The 19,070-nt window shown below is 32.4% G+C and overlaps 1 protein-coding gene across 3 annotated transcripts; it reads left to right on the plus strand.

Annotated features, from left to right (window-relative positions):
- Positions 1 to 9,273: 9,273 nt before the first annotated feature.
- On the plus strand, positions 9,274 to 18,169 carry LOC143256954 (glomulin). 3 transcript variants are annotated; one of them, XM_076514880.1, is made up of 2 exons: positions 9,274 to 9,526; positions 14,774 to 18,169. In XM_076514880.1, the coding sequence occupies exon 2, from the start codon at positions 14,805 to 14,807 to the stop codon at positions 16,554 to 16,556; it is 1,752 nt and encodes a 583-aa protein (XP_076370995.1). In that variant the 5' UTR covers positions 9,274 to 9,526; positions 14,774 to 14,804; the 3' UTR covers positions 16,557 to 18,169. The 3 variants fall into 3 exon arrangements, with proteins under 3 accessions (XP_076370995.1, XP_076370994.1, XP_076370993.1); XM_076514879.1 differs by having other exon boundaries at positions 9,275 to 9,484; XM_076514878.1 differs by having other exon boundaries at positions 9,513 to 9,632.
- The last annotated feature ends 901 nt before the right edge of the window (positions 18,170 to 19,070 follow it).

A 19,070-nucleotide genomic window follows, 5' to 3' on the forward strand; every position in this document is an offset into this window, starting at 1 on the left:
TACCTTTCAGATTAAATTACTGGGTGTATATATATATTTTGTATGGCACATATTTGGCATAATTTATTTTATGTTTGTGTGTTTGTATATGTTTAGGATTAAGGTTTGGGTTAGGGATTCCTTGTGAGAGTATGGTGAGCCTCTGTAACAATATTTTAGGTTAATTTTAGAGCTCTGAGTATAGGCAATCCTATATGTTTAGGATTAAGGTTTGGGTTAGGGATTCCTTGTGAGAGTATGGTGAGCCTCTGTAACAATATTTTAGGTTAATTTTAGAGCTCTGAGTACATAAAATTGTGGTTTCAAGTGTTTTGTAACTTTTACATGTGAATTTCTTTGTTCAAAGGGTTTGTTTATTTGTAATTAAACACAAAGCTACACAAAGAGCTGCTTATGCTCTGCCCATCACGGATATCGAAACCCTGGTTCTAGCTTTGTAAGTCTACAGACATACCACTGTTTCACTTGAGGGGGTCTACAAGTGTGTTATATATGTACTTTTTTGTTGTATGTGTAGGCTGTTAGATTATCCCTTCTTAAAGGGATAGGTTGGTTATGAAGAGTTAGCCGTGTTAAAGGATTTTTTTAATTATCAGGTACATTATTTTGGTTAAAGAGATTTTAAGTAAAATGCACATTGTCTTTATTAAGAAATTATCAAGATGATTTTATCGTCAAAGAGTATTTTGTATGTCGATATTTTAATTTGACTAAAGTACGTGAAAGACAATTGTAAGGGTTAGTGCTTTGTTTAGTATTAGCTTGTTTATTTTTATGTATTAGCGGACAAGGAATGGGCAAAATGAGTTAGTTTTACTTCTTGAAAGTAAAGTATGATCTGGCGTTTTGTCTTTTTTATAGTTCTTGAATTAATGATGACTGGATTATAGCCTGGAAAGAAAGGTGAGGGCAGTCTATGGTATTAAGACGTTGTATGTGTTTTAACTCCTTTATTGAAAAGTAAAGTTTTGTTTGCAAACAGTAAATATGAAGTTTTAGTATTATTTATAATTTAATTCGTGCGTGAAGGTTTTTTCTAAATCGTTTATTTTAACTGTAAGAATATTAAGTCCTAAGTATCGGGAAATAAACGTCTTACCACTTTGTTTCATTTGGACGTTTCCAGCCTGTGTTCGTTTTCATAAGTTATTAAGATTGGTGATGAGTTAGTATTCACTTGCTACTAGGTGATTCTCACTAATTTTGTGGTACTGCTGAAGTCCCAAAACGATAAATTTGATGAATATGCTAGACCAGTACTTCCTGACGGAAAATGGCAGAAACAAAATGCTATATTCTTCATAGTTTGTAATTCAAGAACGAATATTTTTATGAAAAACCTACATGTTTTATAAAATGTCACGGAATAAACACTTAACGAATTAGATGAATTACCGGGAAAGCACCAAGAGCCTAAGTGTAGCATATTTATGAACAGGTATACGCTTTATATACATATATGTGAGGCTGGACAATCAGTGTTGAGCTTCATGTTATTGGAGATGTTTGAATTCAGGACTATACTAAAAACATGGTGTGTGATAAGTTATTTATTGGTATTAATGATGAAAGCTGCAAATAGACTAGTCTACAACAAAGTCATAGTAATTTCTTGATCAATGATAACAGAAAATATTAATCTGAACGATTTTATCTGTAGTTTAGAATAGTACGTGAGCAAATTAGCAGCACAAGAACCATAAAAATCAGAGCTTACAAACGAATCAACAAATTCTGTTATCATTGTATTCAACCTCATACTGCATTTGCCTGTACATTCAAAGCATCGATATGTTATAGATACAAAAAGAGCACTTACACCAAGTCTGTCACACTAGCAAGCAAATGTTAGTGTAGTTGATTCTACATGTAGTAAGCAGACCACACATATAGTGTCTCCTGACCTGATTCCTAATAAGAACGTTTCAATCAAGATCCAATGGTTATGCACAAGCTATATCAGAGAAAATTTGTTTATGCTGCCACGTTAGGCTCCACTTCCACCATATGACTCTTACTCGCCAAATTTTTGGCATAATTTTTCTCTCTTTCAAAGTTTATTGTTCCAAATCTAATAGTATTGTTTTTACCTATGCCCATTTCCCACCACTACCGCTAGCATCCAAAGTTGAAGAAAATCTTATCAAGTCATTTCTAAAGTGTAAGGTCATAAGGTAGAAAGATCTGTATTTGATACGTGTACTGTTCAAAGTATGTCGAATTTAGAGCAGTAATGTTCCAACCTTACAACAAAAGTATTGTTTATGAAAATAAATAAATAGTAAATAAATTAATTAAAATAATATGAAAATGTTACAGTATTAAATGCCATATAAAAATCATTCTAAGCATAATATGTGGTGTATTTAACAAATTATATAATTTTAACTTTATCCTGTAACAAATACACGGAAATGACTAAAAATCTACCTATTTAAAATTATCAGCTTTAAAAACACTGAGTAACTTAAAATTTGAGAGGCATAACAACTATAAACCTTTAGTAGCTTCCTTATTCAATAGATTCGAAGTGACACGTCATGAAGGAAAAATGTAGAACAAAGTTCTGGAATTAAGTAGGGAAAAAAGACATTTTCTTCACTTGCAGAAAATCCAGAAAAGCTTGCAACATAATTTTACCTCGATGATTTTGTTAAATCTTGGATTGATTGGTACATAAACAATCTATAGGTACAAAATCAGACAGAGATAGGATAATTTGGTTTACTCAAAGTAAAAATACTTCATTAAAGGAAGTTTTCCAGTTGGCAATAGAACTTGAATTTATTAAAGTCACAATTAAACAAACAAAGGCACCCAACAGAAGTTATGGGATCCTAAGCTCGAGTAGTATGAAAACATCAACTCCATCTAATGATACTCTAAAATAATTGAAAGGTTTAGTTAGACAAAATCCTATAAAAAATAAGAATTACTCTCAAAGAACACCAAAAAGGTAACTTTTATGGGTGTTTGAAATCTGATCATGAAATTCGAGACTGTGAGAAATCAGCAACTATTAACACATTGTGAAGATATGTCTCACAGCTAAATAGAATAAATGGCAAGAAATAGATAACTAAACGTCATTAATATAGGAACTAGTTAGATTTTTGGGACCAGGTTCAGCTGGTAATACGCCATCTTTACCTAATGAGAAAACGTTCCTTATTTGCGAACACTGTCCACGAGTCCATGAGATTATTTATGAAGACCTTGCAATTTTTGATCAATACAAGTTCTATAGTTATAACTGTTTGACATGAGTAGTCAATGAAGGATGGAAACTGCCTTCAGAGATAAAGAAAAAAGAGTGATTGATGTAAACACTTATAAAGTTGCAATGAAAAGGAAGTTGAAAGTTACCATTAATGTAGAAATCGCTTCTACACTTCACGATGTGTGGGTAATTTATATTGACATTTGAAAAAGGTGATGAAAAAACCCCTATTTTAATACCATAAGTCTTCAGGCTTACTTCCACTGAGCCAATGGAGAACTTATCGGAATTACCACATAAACTTTTTTTAAGCATATGATCTTATTTATGTTCTTCGCTGTTATTAGGTTATCATTTTAATGTTGCAGTTATTTCAAATAATATACAAATCTGTAGTAGTTTAATATTTATAAATTGTATTTCTTTGCATCCATTGTCACACAATCAATAAAGCAATAAATGATAAAAAGTCTACACAATAGGATATTTATTTGAATGTCATATGGTCCTTCATTTTAATTTATCTAGTTTGATTATAGCAGGCCAGTAAAAAGTAATAAAAATTACATATAGTAATAATTAATGTAACTGATACAGATAAAATCATTCTTACCTCAAAATAAAACTAAACTTTGAATAAAATAAGATCATAATCATCATACAACAAAAGCCCAAACTCGATATTCCACTGAACCAGGCACTCCATGGCAGAGGAACTGTTTTATAAATGAAGTGTGCACGTAAAAGCTAGAATATTAAAGGTCAAACGTTACTCTTCGGTAAGACAACAGTTACCCAAGAGTTGGCAAATGGGGCCGTTGACCATAAATTAAGATCCAGTTTAAGGAATAATTGTGTGAAGATAGCCCCTGTGTAGCTGCAGCTTCATGTAAATAGTCAACAAACTTATAACATTTTCGGAATGTAGCATCGGAGTTAATAACCATGAACAATTTATCCAGTTACATATGGGTGTCAATAACTATATGTTAACTAAAGCAGCTTAAGATATTTAGTTTATGCTTAGAATTACAACCACACTTTACTTTGGAATATCATGCCTTGAAAAATTGAGAATATACCAGCCAACTATTTAAAATGGAGCACTTCTGTAATATGAGAATATACCAGCCAACTATTTAAAATGGAGCACTTCTGTAATAATACGAAATGTAAGAAAGGCCAGAAAATTAGAAGTTGGTAACAAAGTGTCATATGAGGCTATAACGTATATCTTATACCACCTGTTATTGTTGAAGAATTTGTAACTTTTTCGTTTTGACTATTTCTTTGCAGGTCCATAAAATAATTGTCCATTCTAGTTGCCCTTCTTGTTCTTTATATCAGATAGCATCAACTCTTTCAGTGGGAATGTTTCGGCAATTTTGTTCATTAGTGTAAAAAAGGATCAATGACTGTAATGTCCTTTGCTGGGCTAGTATAATACATTTATTTGTTACAATCTACAAATATTATAAGAAAACCACCAGTCACAAGGTGACACTATTACGCAAAAGTTTCTTACATCAGATAAGATCCTTAGTACTTTCAAAATTTTGCTTAGTTTCAATGCGAAGTTACTCTTATAGATGAGCTCGTCTTGGTTTTTCTGTGCATTCAAGTCGTTAACCCTTGATAACAAGATTATCTGAAAGTATGCTAAGCCCCTTGGTGTTAATCATCACGCAGCTTTGAAGAGTATATTGTCTTATGTGATTTCTTAGCTTATTTAAAGTATGGTTCATACTGCTGAAAGAACATTTAACTCCAGCAATCGAAACCAACACCACCATCAGACGTTCAGTTACTTTTCAAAATTATTGTAACCAGTGTTTGCTTCCCACAAGTAATGAATATGTTTGTCTTGATATTCTTGCTCACTGCGATCTAGTTGACAGAAATCAAGTCAGCTTACACGGCATTAGCACCAGTCCATCAAAGAAGCTAATCACCTCCTTACATTATCATATGTCAAACTGCACAAACTCACATTAACTGGATCGGTTGGAAGGAAATACATACGTTAAGGAGTGTGACTGTTTGATCATTGAACCGATGCTTCATTTGTTCAGCCATGGTGTCAATAAATTTTAAAAGTTTTTGAAGGTTTGACTTTAGTGTTTCCTTTACTTAAATGGGCACATTGAGTCCCCTTATCTTTCATATGAGCTACCATCGACACCACAGGCTGAGGAACTGATGACAGGTTGAGTTTATCTTCTCGTTTTTTTTGTTGTTTTTTTTTAAACTTTGCTGAAATTAGATATTGCACATAAAGCTTCATCTGAAACTACTAGGGTAATAAAAAAACTAGATTTCTGTATTTCCAGCAAAATACTTCTTACTAACGATGCTAAATCTGCACCATCTTTGTGTTTGTGTGTGTTTTTCTTATAGCAAAGCCACATAGGGCTATCTGCTCAGCCCACCGAGGGGAATCGAACCCCTGATTTTAGCGTTGTAAATCCGGAGACATACCGCTGTACTAGCGGGGGGGCTCCAGCTTTGTATAAGTGCTCACAGGCCATCATGACTAACCAGTAGCAAATTAAGACAATAATAATAAGTTTGTAATTGCTGGCCACAACACTTTGACTGATTCTGAAATTTTTAGTTCAGTTCTCTCAGTGGCCTATGCACCTCGTGCAACATGCCTTCTGTAATGAATTTACCGTTGTACATTTATGTTAGAGCTTACATTTCTTTCAGTACAGTTTTCTTTTTTGCATGTGACGTGTATTGTTGATCATGTATTGCGCAAGCTCCACCTGTTTTTCGAAACTTGTAGATAATTCTTGAATAAAGTTCAACAATATACTTTGTGCGTATATAATATTAGTGATTGACAGTATCGCGAGCTTTGGGAAGGTTCTAGAGACTCGTGTGAGTTGTATAAAAGCAGCCATCCGAGAGACAAAATGTGAATATTATTTGATAGCTATAGTTGAATCGTTATAGACCGAGGAAGCTATGATTGTGATTTACGTTTATATTTAATCGGAAAACTACATGATTTGACCAGGAACGTTACAGATTTCGAACATTACAAACCGTTCAACTTCAGTGAATTACTTTGGGCGTTGTTATTTCTATTAAATATCTGCTGGAAGGAGTGAAATTCTAGCCTGTGTGAGGCTAATGGAGAAAAACGTCATTGGCTTAAGCAAGATACAGCAACATCAAGTCGGAATTAATTTTCTCGACGTGGACTTGGATCGTCGATAAATTATTCATTTCTGGACAGGATATAAGACTCTGTGTTATCTGTAAGTTTTTAAAACTGTTGTATATAAACCATCATTTGTAATAATTATCAGTAATAACCGTTATTATAAATTGTATTGTTTTTATGTTTGTATTTTAAAATATATTTGTGTTAAAAATGGAAATTGTATGCATGAATCTTAATAAATAACATAAATTTGATCAACAGTTAATTAACTATTAAATTCAAATTTTCGGTTACATGAAGTAGTAATACGTTAACATACGTAACTTAATAAATCGGAGACTCGCCAAAAAAATAAATAATAATACGTAACGTTTCACTCTTCGGTTTTTTGAGGAATATTGAATATATGTCTTAGATAACATGAAGAACCCTCTTCACAGACCCGATTTTATTTTTGGCACTGGTTAAGGGTAGATATGAAATATAGCCTTACAATGTACATAAGGAACTCCCAATTCTGCTTTTCTGAAAGTCTCTTATACGTACTACATATATTTCCTGAAAAAATGGCAACATCATCGAAAATAGTAGAAATTATTTTCTTGTATTCCATCTCCTTCTTCATCAACTCTCTGTCAATTGAAATCATGATAATTTTGGAAGTAGTGCTTGTTAGATCGGTAATGCTCAAAACGTTTTATTTTACTTCATCCTAGTCAGTCATATAAGAAATAAAATAACAACTGGCTCAATTCTTGATGCTAATGATTCGTGAATAATTACAAAGTAAAATTTGTTATTTAGTTTTGAGGAGTCACAATTATCTAGAACTTTAGCAGTGCTGGTCAGCAGATAGCAAACCGTTGTTTTGGTTACATATGTCAAACGGCGGCCACTCTGATTTTCCACCCATTGCTTCAGAGAATCGTTTTGTATAATACTAAGATGAGAAATCAAATGTTCATACTTCGTAGTATGTGGGATTTCTTCTTTTGCTAAGACGTAGATTGGCTCTCACAAATGCAGTCATTGCTTTCCTGTTGCGACTACATTCCTAAGTTGATTGTTAAACAAGTAAAATATGAACCAACCTCTCAAGACCTTTTTCCAGTAGCTTATGCATTGCTTGAGCATGATCATGTTTTCCGAATTCAGAATTTTTGTTGAGCGTTTTGGTATTCCCAGTTGCTAAAATTGGTAAATGAAGTTGTTACGAAAAGATCACCCCTTTTATGTAGTGCATCTAAATCATTTTCAAAATTATCTGCAGTACTTGCAAAGCATCTCTCCACAGAATGTATATTTTAAAAAATCGATTTGCATTTCTTTTTCTTCTCATATTTAATCGAAGTTGATGAAGAGGGAGAGGAAGCTGAAACAGTATAAGTTAAGTTGTTATTTTGAACTAAGCACAAAGCTACTCAATGGGCTATCTGTACTTTGCCCACCACGGGTATCGAAACCCGGTGTTTAATGTTGTAAGTCCGCAGACATACCGCTGAGCCACTGGTGGACGTATAAGTTAAGGAATCAACATCATTAGTTCCAAGATTCGGCTGCTTAACCTGTTTGAACCAGTGACTCAACATCAGCACCACTACTCACTATCTGTAGTGTAGACTTCTTTGTGAGAAACTGTAGAATTAATATATGTGATATATTTCACCACATAAATATTGAGGTTAAACATTTAACCACTATGTTGTGTAACGCACAAAACTACCAACTAACGTTAAAACACTACTATACAAATAGTATTTGCATGAGCTTATAAAACATGGGCCATTTTTCTAGAAACGTTCATATGTCTAGCAGTATCTACACACTTCGAGAAATTGGAAGAATGTCTTGGCAATAAGTCTGTGTTTAGCTAATAGTCTGGCATTGATATATGACCCTTTTTGCGATACACAATAGCTAGCTATCAAAATCAAACACACCTTTCTTCTAGAAGTTGCCAAAGTTCTACATTGTTCAGTTTGTTTAATCGTTTGGTGCAGTTGGTCGATGAAGTAATAGTAAATCCCGATACAAAATAATAACAAACCTATAAGCAGAGCATTTCGAAAGGTGGACCTTTCTTCTTCAGGGATAAATTCTAACTCATGCGTCCCGATTTTCATTCGGTTGGAGTATCTTTGTAAGAAAATAAATAAAATAAAATCTGTAAAAAAAAAAAGACAGTGGTAAAAATATTCAGTTTTTCTGGGTTTTTTGTGCTGTTTTTTTTTTCACTGTGGTAGTCCCTTCATACACCCCATGAAATCAGTAATTATTATATTATATGCTTTTAGGCCTGGCATGGCCAAGCGCGTAAGGCGTGCGACTCGTAATCCGAGGGTCGCGGGTTCGCGCCTGCGTCGCGCTAAACATGCTCGCCCTCCCAGCCGTGGGGGTGTATAATGTAACGGTCAATCCCACTATTCGTTGGTAAAAGAGTAGCCCAAGAGTTGGCGGTGGGTGGTGATGACTAGCTGCCTTCCCTCTAGTCTTACACTAGCTAAATTAGGGACGGCTAGCACAGATAGCCCTCGAGTAGCTTTGTGCGAAATTCCAAAACAAACAAACAAATATATGCTCTTAAGTTTTCACACATAAATCTTTGGGGTGTAAAATCTTAAACATATTTTTTATGAAAAAGCCTATAAAGAAATTAGTTAACGTTTCAATACATAATAAAATCAGTCTCTAACTTCAAGTAACTGTTAAAACTACTTTTGTTAGATGTATTATGGGAATATGATAATTTCTGTGTTTAAAGCTGATACACTGATAAATTAATTATTACCACAACAAATATCGAAAAGATTTTGTGTTCGTTAAGCTGCTGTTTGAATTATGTGTTTTACATTTTATGGTGCATCAGACAGTTTATTTTCAAACTGTTTCTGTATTTTCATGAATTATTTCCCTATATTCTGAATAATTCAATCGTTATGTTGCGCCTGTTTCGGATCTCATAATGTGATAGAGAGCGTTGGATTACTCGAGTCATGTTTCACTTTCAATACTATATCTGTCAAAAGTTTATTTGTGCTAATTACATATAGGGTAGCAAGTTTTACGTGTTTATCTTCTTATTGTAAAAGAAAGTACGTAACAACCTTTGGTATTTTTCTCCATATATTACTAATGTAAGTGAAGCTACACATTATGAATTAATCCATACACCTGTAAAATAAGTTATAAGCTTAAGCCTTATGACGTTATGGTTCTCCTCGACTGTGTCGAAAATTACCGGTAACTTACTAATAGTTATACCTTATATATATACTTATAACAGTAAATAAGTAATGGCAAGCGGTTTTTGGTATGATTTTTGCCTGCACTTAATATAAATTGTTACTTCAAATTCTAGCTGTATTTAAAACTCAAGATGATACTACAATATAACTTTATATATTACATAACGAACTACAAAAGTCGTATTCAACAACTCGTAGTCATTGCTGTGTGTGACTCTAGTATAAAACAGTACCAGAGATTCTTCTTCTCAACTAAATTCTACTTTAGCAAAAATAAAAAGAAACCTTGCCTGTTATTTTTCAGAAAATCATTAATTCTCACCTTAAAATTTAAATGCTTTTGAAGTGTCAGCCTCCCCTACTGCCAACATGGCAGATTATTTCATAAGCTCAGTCACACTGTTAACAAATTAAAATTATCTTAGCTAGAGCCTTGCCTATCTTTTTCAGTCTTAATCTTGTGTCCCTTTATCCTGTGGTCTTCAGAATACAGCAGAAAGAAATTGGAGGCTTTTGTCTTGTTGATTCCCTGAATAATCTTGTAACTTCAATAAGATATCTTCTTACCTTCCTTTGAGAATCTCAAGAAAAAATAACCTAATCTATAGTATCTTAACCAACTATTATGTCATATTTCATATGGTCTGATGACCTCTGGCATTAGGTAAAAAGCTTTGATGGCAACTTGAAGTTTACACTTCATCATATAAAACCAGTTAAATACCACTATAAAGATTTTTTTTAAATTTAATTTAAAATGTGTGTGTGTGTGTGTACAATATGATACAATTGACAGTTGTGTTTAAAGTTGAAATAATTATGCCATTACTCATAAATTATCATACACACAGCAAGGAACTAGTTGCTTCTTTCAAGCTATCCTTCCAAACCCACCTTTGAGAAAAGTTTTATGATATAGAGTAATTTACTAAACCTTTCTCTTTTGATCATGCATTATTTGCTAGTCTAGCTTAATAACATGACATAGAACGAATAAGATTGAGTTTTTATAAGAAATTTAAAAAATATATTAATTAGTTAAAAAAGATTAAATATGTATCAGCAAGTTTTCTGTTTTATTATATCGTAAAGAAAGAGAAATACTGAATAACAGATTTACATGAAAACAAGTGCTTTTGTATAATCTGTTCATATTGTCATAAGAGATGAAATGTGTGTGATAACAGTGAAAATTATTTTTGTCATGAAATTGACTGTTGGTCAATCTCAAGTATTTTGTTGACCTTGAGGTGTACGTAGTTTCTATATGTTAATTGTAAGAACTCCTGGTTTAATTGTTAGATTGAGAAACTCACTTATAGCATTGGTTCATCATACTTTCTTGAAAATCTGTTTAGTTTTATAACAATCAGTTAGATGGCAGAAAGCCATTTGGCTAACTTAATTTGCCCTTTCTAGTCCAACAATTTAGTACTCTGTATTATTTTACTGTTGTGAGGTATCATAATTAGAAATAATTTTTCTTTCCATTTTTAATGATTCTATTCAAAAATGTCATATGGACATAATATAATATTACATAGTACACATCATTTTGTTAAACCATGAGAAAGTGTGTAGTATATTACCAGACAAGGAAATCGTTGAATGATAAATTTTAAGAATTTTGTCACACAATAAGGTAGGCACACATTAGATAATTTTTTAGTGTTATTTTAGGCAAAATATTCAAAAGTTTATTTCAGGTCTGGATTTGGGCTAAAGGAAAATCTTGTGACATTTCAAGTTTGCAATTCTGTAATTTGTAATTGCACTGTTGAATGTTGAGACAGGCTACTCAAAGCCAAATTAACCAAGCTTTTTGCAGTTTTAAACAATTGAATTAAATCTCTTTATCCTGCTAATGTATGCTAATAAAAAAGAACAACAAAAAACCTACTTCACTTCTTTCAAACTAGCACTGTATTGTTATTAAAACATTTTAAAATGTTCTTAAGATGCTATTCATATTATTGACATTATTAATCCATTCACTTTGGACTGAGTATAGTATACACAAGTTCATCTACACATTTACACTATAATTTTTGATACCACATGTGTATCTTACAAAATTTAACATTTTTAGTAAAAATTACAAGTTTTTCATATATAAAAAAATCAATTCTTTAATGAAGTATTTTTAGTCTGCTCAGTTTCATATTTTTTTTAAACCTAGTTGCTAAGCTTAACAAATTACAGTGGAATCCTGTGGTATCAATATGGTTATTTATGATTTTTTTTATGTTATTTCACTGAATGTACAAAACTTAATAAAATTTTGATATTCTCCACATGCAAAATTTTAAAGGTTTAGCAATCTATTTCCTGCAGCAACAGAGTACAAAGGTCATCGTCACAAGAGATAATGTTTGCTTTACTTCTTGATTTATTGTTCTGTATTTTAAGAAAAATGTTTAATAGTTTATTTCTAATAGTAATAATCTATGTGCATTTATGTAATGTATAATAATTGAAATGTGACTATATTACAAAATACTAGTCTACTAAAACACAGCCAAGAGAGGGAAGCTAAAGGTCACTTTTACATTGCTGGATATGTAACATGAGTGCATGTGCATCATGTTAATGCAAGTTGTAATGTTAGTTAGGCATAACTGGAAGGTCAATATAAAAAAAACAAACTATATATGTGTGTGTGTGTATAAATATATAACATTACAAGACTTAAGCTACTTAAACTAAACATTTGTATTTTTATATAATAACTAGCCATTCTAGTATGAAAAAGTATAATTTATATTTCATAATTTTTTTATGATGGTTGTGAGGTTGATCAAGTGACAGAAACTGCATAGCTAGAGTATAGAAAATAACAAAATATAAAGTCTTACTGAAGACAAATGTTTGAAATGTATTTATGAGGTTCTAGAGATTACACAAATAATGTCAGATGTTTGGGACAAAGAACAATCTTTTTAATCATAACTTTATAACCACTTTGCACTCAGACTAGTTATAAAACACTTCACAAACAAATCTTTAGTAAAAATATTTCATTGAAAACTTTGATTTTTTTTTTTTTTTACAAAATACTTGTGATCTTTACTAAAAGTCTACCAAATTTTGTGATGAAACACATACTGTATCAAAAACTATAGTGCAAATACTTAATGTGTGTAAATGTGTAAACAAACTCGTATTATACTGAGCATCTAGCTAAAGGGTTAATACAGTCAAGTGAAATCATTACGTCAATGGCTAAAGAAAAGGAAATTAACATAGTGATGGATTAGTCATTCAAGTGACTGAAACAGTGTTATGTTGATGTTAGCATGACTTAACAAAGTTTTAAGGTTATTTATAGACATTTAGTATAAGTAAAAAGAGGTGCTTTTCTCTATACAGGTTGCTAATTAGGCCTTATTTGATATACTGTGTTCAAGTTTGGTTTTATCTAAGAAATAATATAGATTTATTGGTACAGGTCAGAGGAATAAGTTACAAAGATGATTTTGGGGATATTGGGTTATCTTGTGGGAGGATACACTAAACTTTAAAATCCTTTAATGACATGTACCTGGGCTTGGTCTGTTGAACTATCCCCATACTGGAGAAGGAAAATTGACTAAATGTGAATTTAAGATGTGCATGTACACAAAATGTAGCATGTTTTTAGTAAAAATGTACAAGTTTCTTGTACCCAAAAAGTCCGATGAGTTATAAAGGGATTCGCATTCAAGCTGTTTGTTGAATTGACAGCATCAGTCTGACTCAGATGCTGACAAGTAGGAATGCAAGGTGATACTTTTATGAAGAATGGGGATACTTTTATGCATCACATAGTTTGCATATTCCAATTGCATGATGTTTAGAATCTCAAAATGCATATCTATTCTTTTCAGTATCCCTGTATATTGTATCTGTTATTTATTCTCTTCTTCCATGAACTGTTGTTGGGTCAGCAATGTAGGGTAAAATGAATAGTTAATAACTTTGACATCAAATAAGCAGTATCTTGTTGTATGGCACTGTGGTAAAGGTTGTGGCTTGCCCACTTTGATATCCTACCTACATGAATAGGGTTAATTTTTCTTGTGATAAAGAAAGGTAATAAGATATGGGAAATAAGTTTGTTCAATGGATTGAAAATTGTCTGGATGGAAGAAAGCAGTATATTGTAAGAGTTCGGTCATACTAGATTAATGTTGAAAGTTGGATATCTTAGGGTCTAGTGCTGAGACCTTTGCTTGGTTTAATTTACATCAATGTTGTAGGTGAAAGAATGGTCAATAAAGTACTTAAATTTGCTGATTACATTATGTCTTTAATATTGCTGTCTATGATGGATGTTGCTGGTTTACAAGTATATGTATATTTGGCAAGTTGGATGATTAAATGGCTGATGGCTTCCAGTTGTAATAAATGCAAGGTAATGCATATTCATTATCATAAATTTGTGTGTTATGGAAGAAAAGGATGTTATTGTTGTAGTTGATCAGTCTTTTAAGTCATCCAAACAGTGTGCTGTTGCTAATGGTGGAGCAAATAGCATTTGCTTGATTTAACTGTTATGATTAGCAAAGACAACTTTGGAAACTCCAGATATTAGCAGGTTGATCCCTGAGTGGTATATCTAGTTCTTTGAATCAGTCACCTGTTGTACCAGTTTATCAAGATGATGTACAAAGCAACCTTATATTGACATGATATATTACATAATCACTTTAGAAACTCTTCATTGTAAATAGAATGGATTCTCTCAAATTAGAATGCTACAACCTGGCTATTGATATTTCTAGATGAGTAAACATATGTACATATTTCTTTTGTGTAATAGCTATCTTATTTTTTGTGGGTGCAATGTATGTAAACTTTTTGTGTTCATTTGAATTATTTTTTATACATGATTCAACTACAAATATATGTAATGGAGAATACTATTAATGGAATTAAAAGTGATGACACGTCCTCTTTTTTTACATACTTGGCTATAATTGTGTCATAAGTGAGACATTATTACAGGATAAGAGTCGAGTTCCTTTAAGTTTTACTAACTTTACTAGGTTGCCATTAGATGCAATGGATACAAAACATTTAGATGAGTTTAAGAGAAGCTTGATTAATATTTAAATGATAAGGGCTGACTTTTGAGTTATTTTGTTTTTACTTTAGATTCATACAGTTGATTAAACAAGACAGAAGAATGGCCGAAAACAGCATAGCATCAGTTGAACATCTTGAACAGTGTATTAAACAGAATGACCTTTTTCAAGCAGTAAAATTTCTGAGTGATGATAAGCACCTGAACTATTATGCTGAGAAATGTCTGGAAGTTATTCCTGTAATTTTTAGCTACCTTGATAAAGAAAATGACAAATTAAGCTTAAGTTTTATTAATACATGTGAGAATGCCATGGTGGAGATTGCTAAACGAGGTAATGCTAAAGAGCTTTTAATTGGATTTTTGGAACAAGCTGATCGATTTAAAGAAGATGTATGTTTTAGGGCACTTATTAAACCATTGCAGACTGTTTTACAGCAGTTACCAGGTAAAAGAGGGAAGTCATTGGAATGGACTTTAAACATTTTAGGTGCTCATTTAGAATCTTTACCCCTGCCAAAAGACTACAATTTGGAAGGTGATGAAAAAAAACTTCTTGATTTAGATCCATGTGTGCAGAGAATAATCACACAAATATCATTGTACCTACCTTTCTTCAAGCCTTTCGTGGAAGAAGTATCATTAGCAGCTGAGAAACTGCAGTGTATTAGCTACTTAGATAGAGCAATTCATCAAAGACATACCATAACACTGTTTCTGGTGAAACTTTTACATCATCCATTAGGATATCTGGATCTTTCACACACACAGCAAAAGGCCAAGAGTTCTTCACGTGTTTGTGCTGAAGAAATCATTTCATATATAAGTAGACTTCAGGGGAATTTCTTAAATGTTTACCATTTTCTTAGAGAACAGCAAAAGTCTAAACTTTTAGATTCTCATGATGAGCAAAATAGTTCTGTGAGAGAAACTGAGGTAGAACTGACAGTGTCTGAGATTGCTTTAGGTGTTTTTGGCTACATGATATTTGGGGAGAAAGTGAACACTAAAAATATTCCATCTGTATACACACATCTGTATCTTCTTGAAGAAAATGTGAACATTATCTGTGTGCTTCTTGAAAATCCCAAAGAAATGATTTATTACAAAGGGCTAATTCTAGCTCAAGTTTTGTTAGACAAGTTAAAAGTTGCTGAACTATCTTCTAAAGTTCTTGATTTGAATGATTACTTTAGAATGTCAAAAGCTCTTATAAAAGTAATGATCTACTGTTGTGTTGAAGAATATCGACAACTTGCTCGAGTAGTTTTTGAAAATTATTTAAAGAAGCTTGATTTTGAAGGGAATTATAAAATGTTATTTTCACTTGTAAATTCAGAAAAGCATGCAGGGGTGCAGGGTTATCTTATTGGATTATTTAAAGTGAGGGTATTATTGTCACTAGAAGAAAGAGGTAGAGGTTCTTATTTTCTTGGAGTTAGATTAAAGAAGTTTTTAAAAGTAATCACAGTCTTGCCTGAAAAAGTTGAAACAGATCTGTTAGATCACAGTGACTGTATCATTGCATCTCTGAATCTTCTGCGACTTTTGTTTTTGCGAGATAAAAAGAATGATAATTTTACTGGTGTTTGGGATTACCTGAATGAACTTCAGACTGAATTCTTACAACCCTTGCGCACAGCACTTCAACTATCTCGAGCACATTATAAATTGCAGCTTGAGCAAATAGGAGGGAAGCAAAAGAAAATGTCTCTAAGTAAAACTGTGTATGTTGAAGGTCAAACCTTACCAAATCTTCCTGCTAATGATGAGGATATATTAAAGTCTGCACTTCTACAATTTGATGTGATAGAAAGTCTCCTAGTGAGATTGGAAGAAATTTGTGATTTATAATTTTAGTGAACATTGTTTCTCATATGATACCCATATTCTATAGTATTTTATTCTCTACCACCCAAGTTTTTACTTGGAAATACACTTGTATGTGCTCATTACCTTTTCTAATACACTATAGTACTGTTTTTGTATTTGTCTTGTTGATATGATCATTCACCTGCTTCATACATATAATCATTACAGCCTATGATTATGCACTTAAGTGCAAATGATAAACTGATAAATGCTATACTTATATAGCAAATATAAATTAATTCACAGTGAACTATGGTGTTCAAGTATGAATACAATATATTTTTAAAAACAATATAACTGCAAAACATCTTTCAGTTTGAAGAAAATTTAAAACTATTTGTATGATAGGTATTTACCATGTTGGTAAGAATATTGTGACCTGAAAAATATGAAAAACATTTTGGTCCCAACATAGCCCAATAGTCAGCATTTTAGACTGCAAACCCCAAGGATTCATGGCTTACAACCAGTTGCAAAGTCATACCCTATACTTTTGAGTTTTTAATAAAGTATAAAATTTAAAGTCAAGATATTTGGCAGTGGGTGTGCTGTTTGCTAGTTTTACTGTATCTGTTCAAAATTAAAGATGGCAGTGTACAGATAGCCCTGTGTAGCTTTGTGCAAGTATCTGCAACAAACATGCAATCATCAAACTATTTTATCCTGTTTATAGTATATGCAGTATCAGTTTAAGTACATGAAACTCGCTTTTCGTTGGCTGGTCTAACAACTGAAGACCAAGTTTACTATACCAAACAACTAAATCCAACTATGATAACACTACAAGAAAAAGAAACACATGGCAAGACCATGTATCACTTATGCATTCTGAAACTTGTAGATAAAAATAATAATTGAATGTCAGAACGACCAGTTAAGGTGCACGTATAGTAGAACTATTGTGCCATGTGAAAAAACACAGAAAGCAGAGACATTCAAAAGTTGTATACTGGTGGTTTCATTGCTTTATGTAATTCTTTACAAATATTGTAGGCCTAAATTTGATATGAAATGTTTCTTGATTAAAGTAAAAGTGGTTACAAACTTATTTTTATTCATTTTTTATTTATTAACTTTGATGTAAAATCAGTTTTACATTAAAAAATGAAAAGGTTGTATTGTTAAGAGAGGAGTCTTGTGGTAACCCTTCATTTGATTTTTCTCCCAACCTTTAACCCTATCCATCCAGGTATCCTTTTCTGCGCATAACACAAGAATTTATGTCTTATATTTAAACTTTTATTACACTACTTTTCGTTAATGATAAAGCTATTAATATAGCATAATATCGCAGCTAATAATCCTGTTTTTAATATAACTTTTAGGTCGTTAATTTTGTAAGGAAATATTTTTTAAAATCCCGATTGCCCCCTAGTGTGATGGGCTTGACACATTTTCTTAAGGTTTGTTCTCTTCTCTCCTTTGTTATCGCTCCTTAATATGTTCAAAATTTAATGTAAAGTATGCCATAAAAATCCACTTTGGTCATCAAATAGGAAATCGGACCTTTCCAATCGCATCCTCTCTTTCAGGATCTAGTAAAACCCATCTCGTACGTTTAGTTGTATATTACCAATAAAAAACACGTTTTTCACATATCTGTCTATTGAGTACATTATTACCACTTTCAATCAGAGAGCAAATTTGTTTCCCACGAGAAAAGCAACCAGAAACATGGATGACTAACGGTTTTTGTATCGTGAATTGCCTGCGGTTTGTGACGAATAATGACTATACCCAACACAAAAATGTGCAAGAGCGTAAGAGAATATTACAAGAGCAGGAAATTTGAATCGAGTTATGGAAAAAGACAAAAGCAGGTGACTTTGGAAGACTGCAAAGAACAATCATGTGGTTCAGTGCTTAAATATTTAAATGAGGAAAAGCAGATCAGTCTTAAGGTGCTGTTGAGAATGAAATTGAAGATTCGGGAAATGGCTTGTCTCTGAAAGAAGATTCTCATAGCACATCCGTTCACTGTGAGTGTAATAATGCTCTGACACATTCGAAATGTCTACATAAAATCAGGAAGATTCCATTGATGTTAATACATTAAAATCTTATTTTAAGGTGACATCTGTTAGTTACTATCTTTGTAAATAGAATTTACAAATACATGATATAGATAAATTATTTTATCAGAGGATGAACAAAATAGGCGTTTCTCCATATTCCATTACGTTAAAATTATATGCTAAAAGGAAAAACAAGAAAGGCGTTGTTTGGTTTATTGTCCAAGCAAAATTGTTAATTGTTTTGCCTGTCATCTGTTATCATCGAGTGTAACGTTAGTATCTCTTGGCTGTAGTGATAGGAATAACCTCGATAGTCGTCTTAAGACTCAATGGACAATTCAGTTCACGTGCGTGCCTTGGAATGGTTGGAATCAGAAAATAGGCTGAAATGCGAGAAGTCTTGAGATAGCAGGAAAAGCAATGCTTATATGATATTTTGGAGAGACTCTTGGGCATAATTAGGTATTCAGGATCACATGGC

The sequence above is a fragment of the Tachypleus tridentatus genome, chromosome 7 (genome assembly GCF_004210375.1).
Source record: "Tachypleus tridentatus isolate NWPU-2018 chromosome 7, ASM421037v1, whole genome shotgun sequence".
Taxonomy (NCBI): Eukaryota; Metazoa; Arthropoda; class Merostomata; order Xiphosura; family Limulidae; genus Tachypleus; species Tachypleus tridentatus.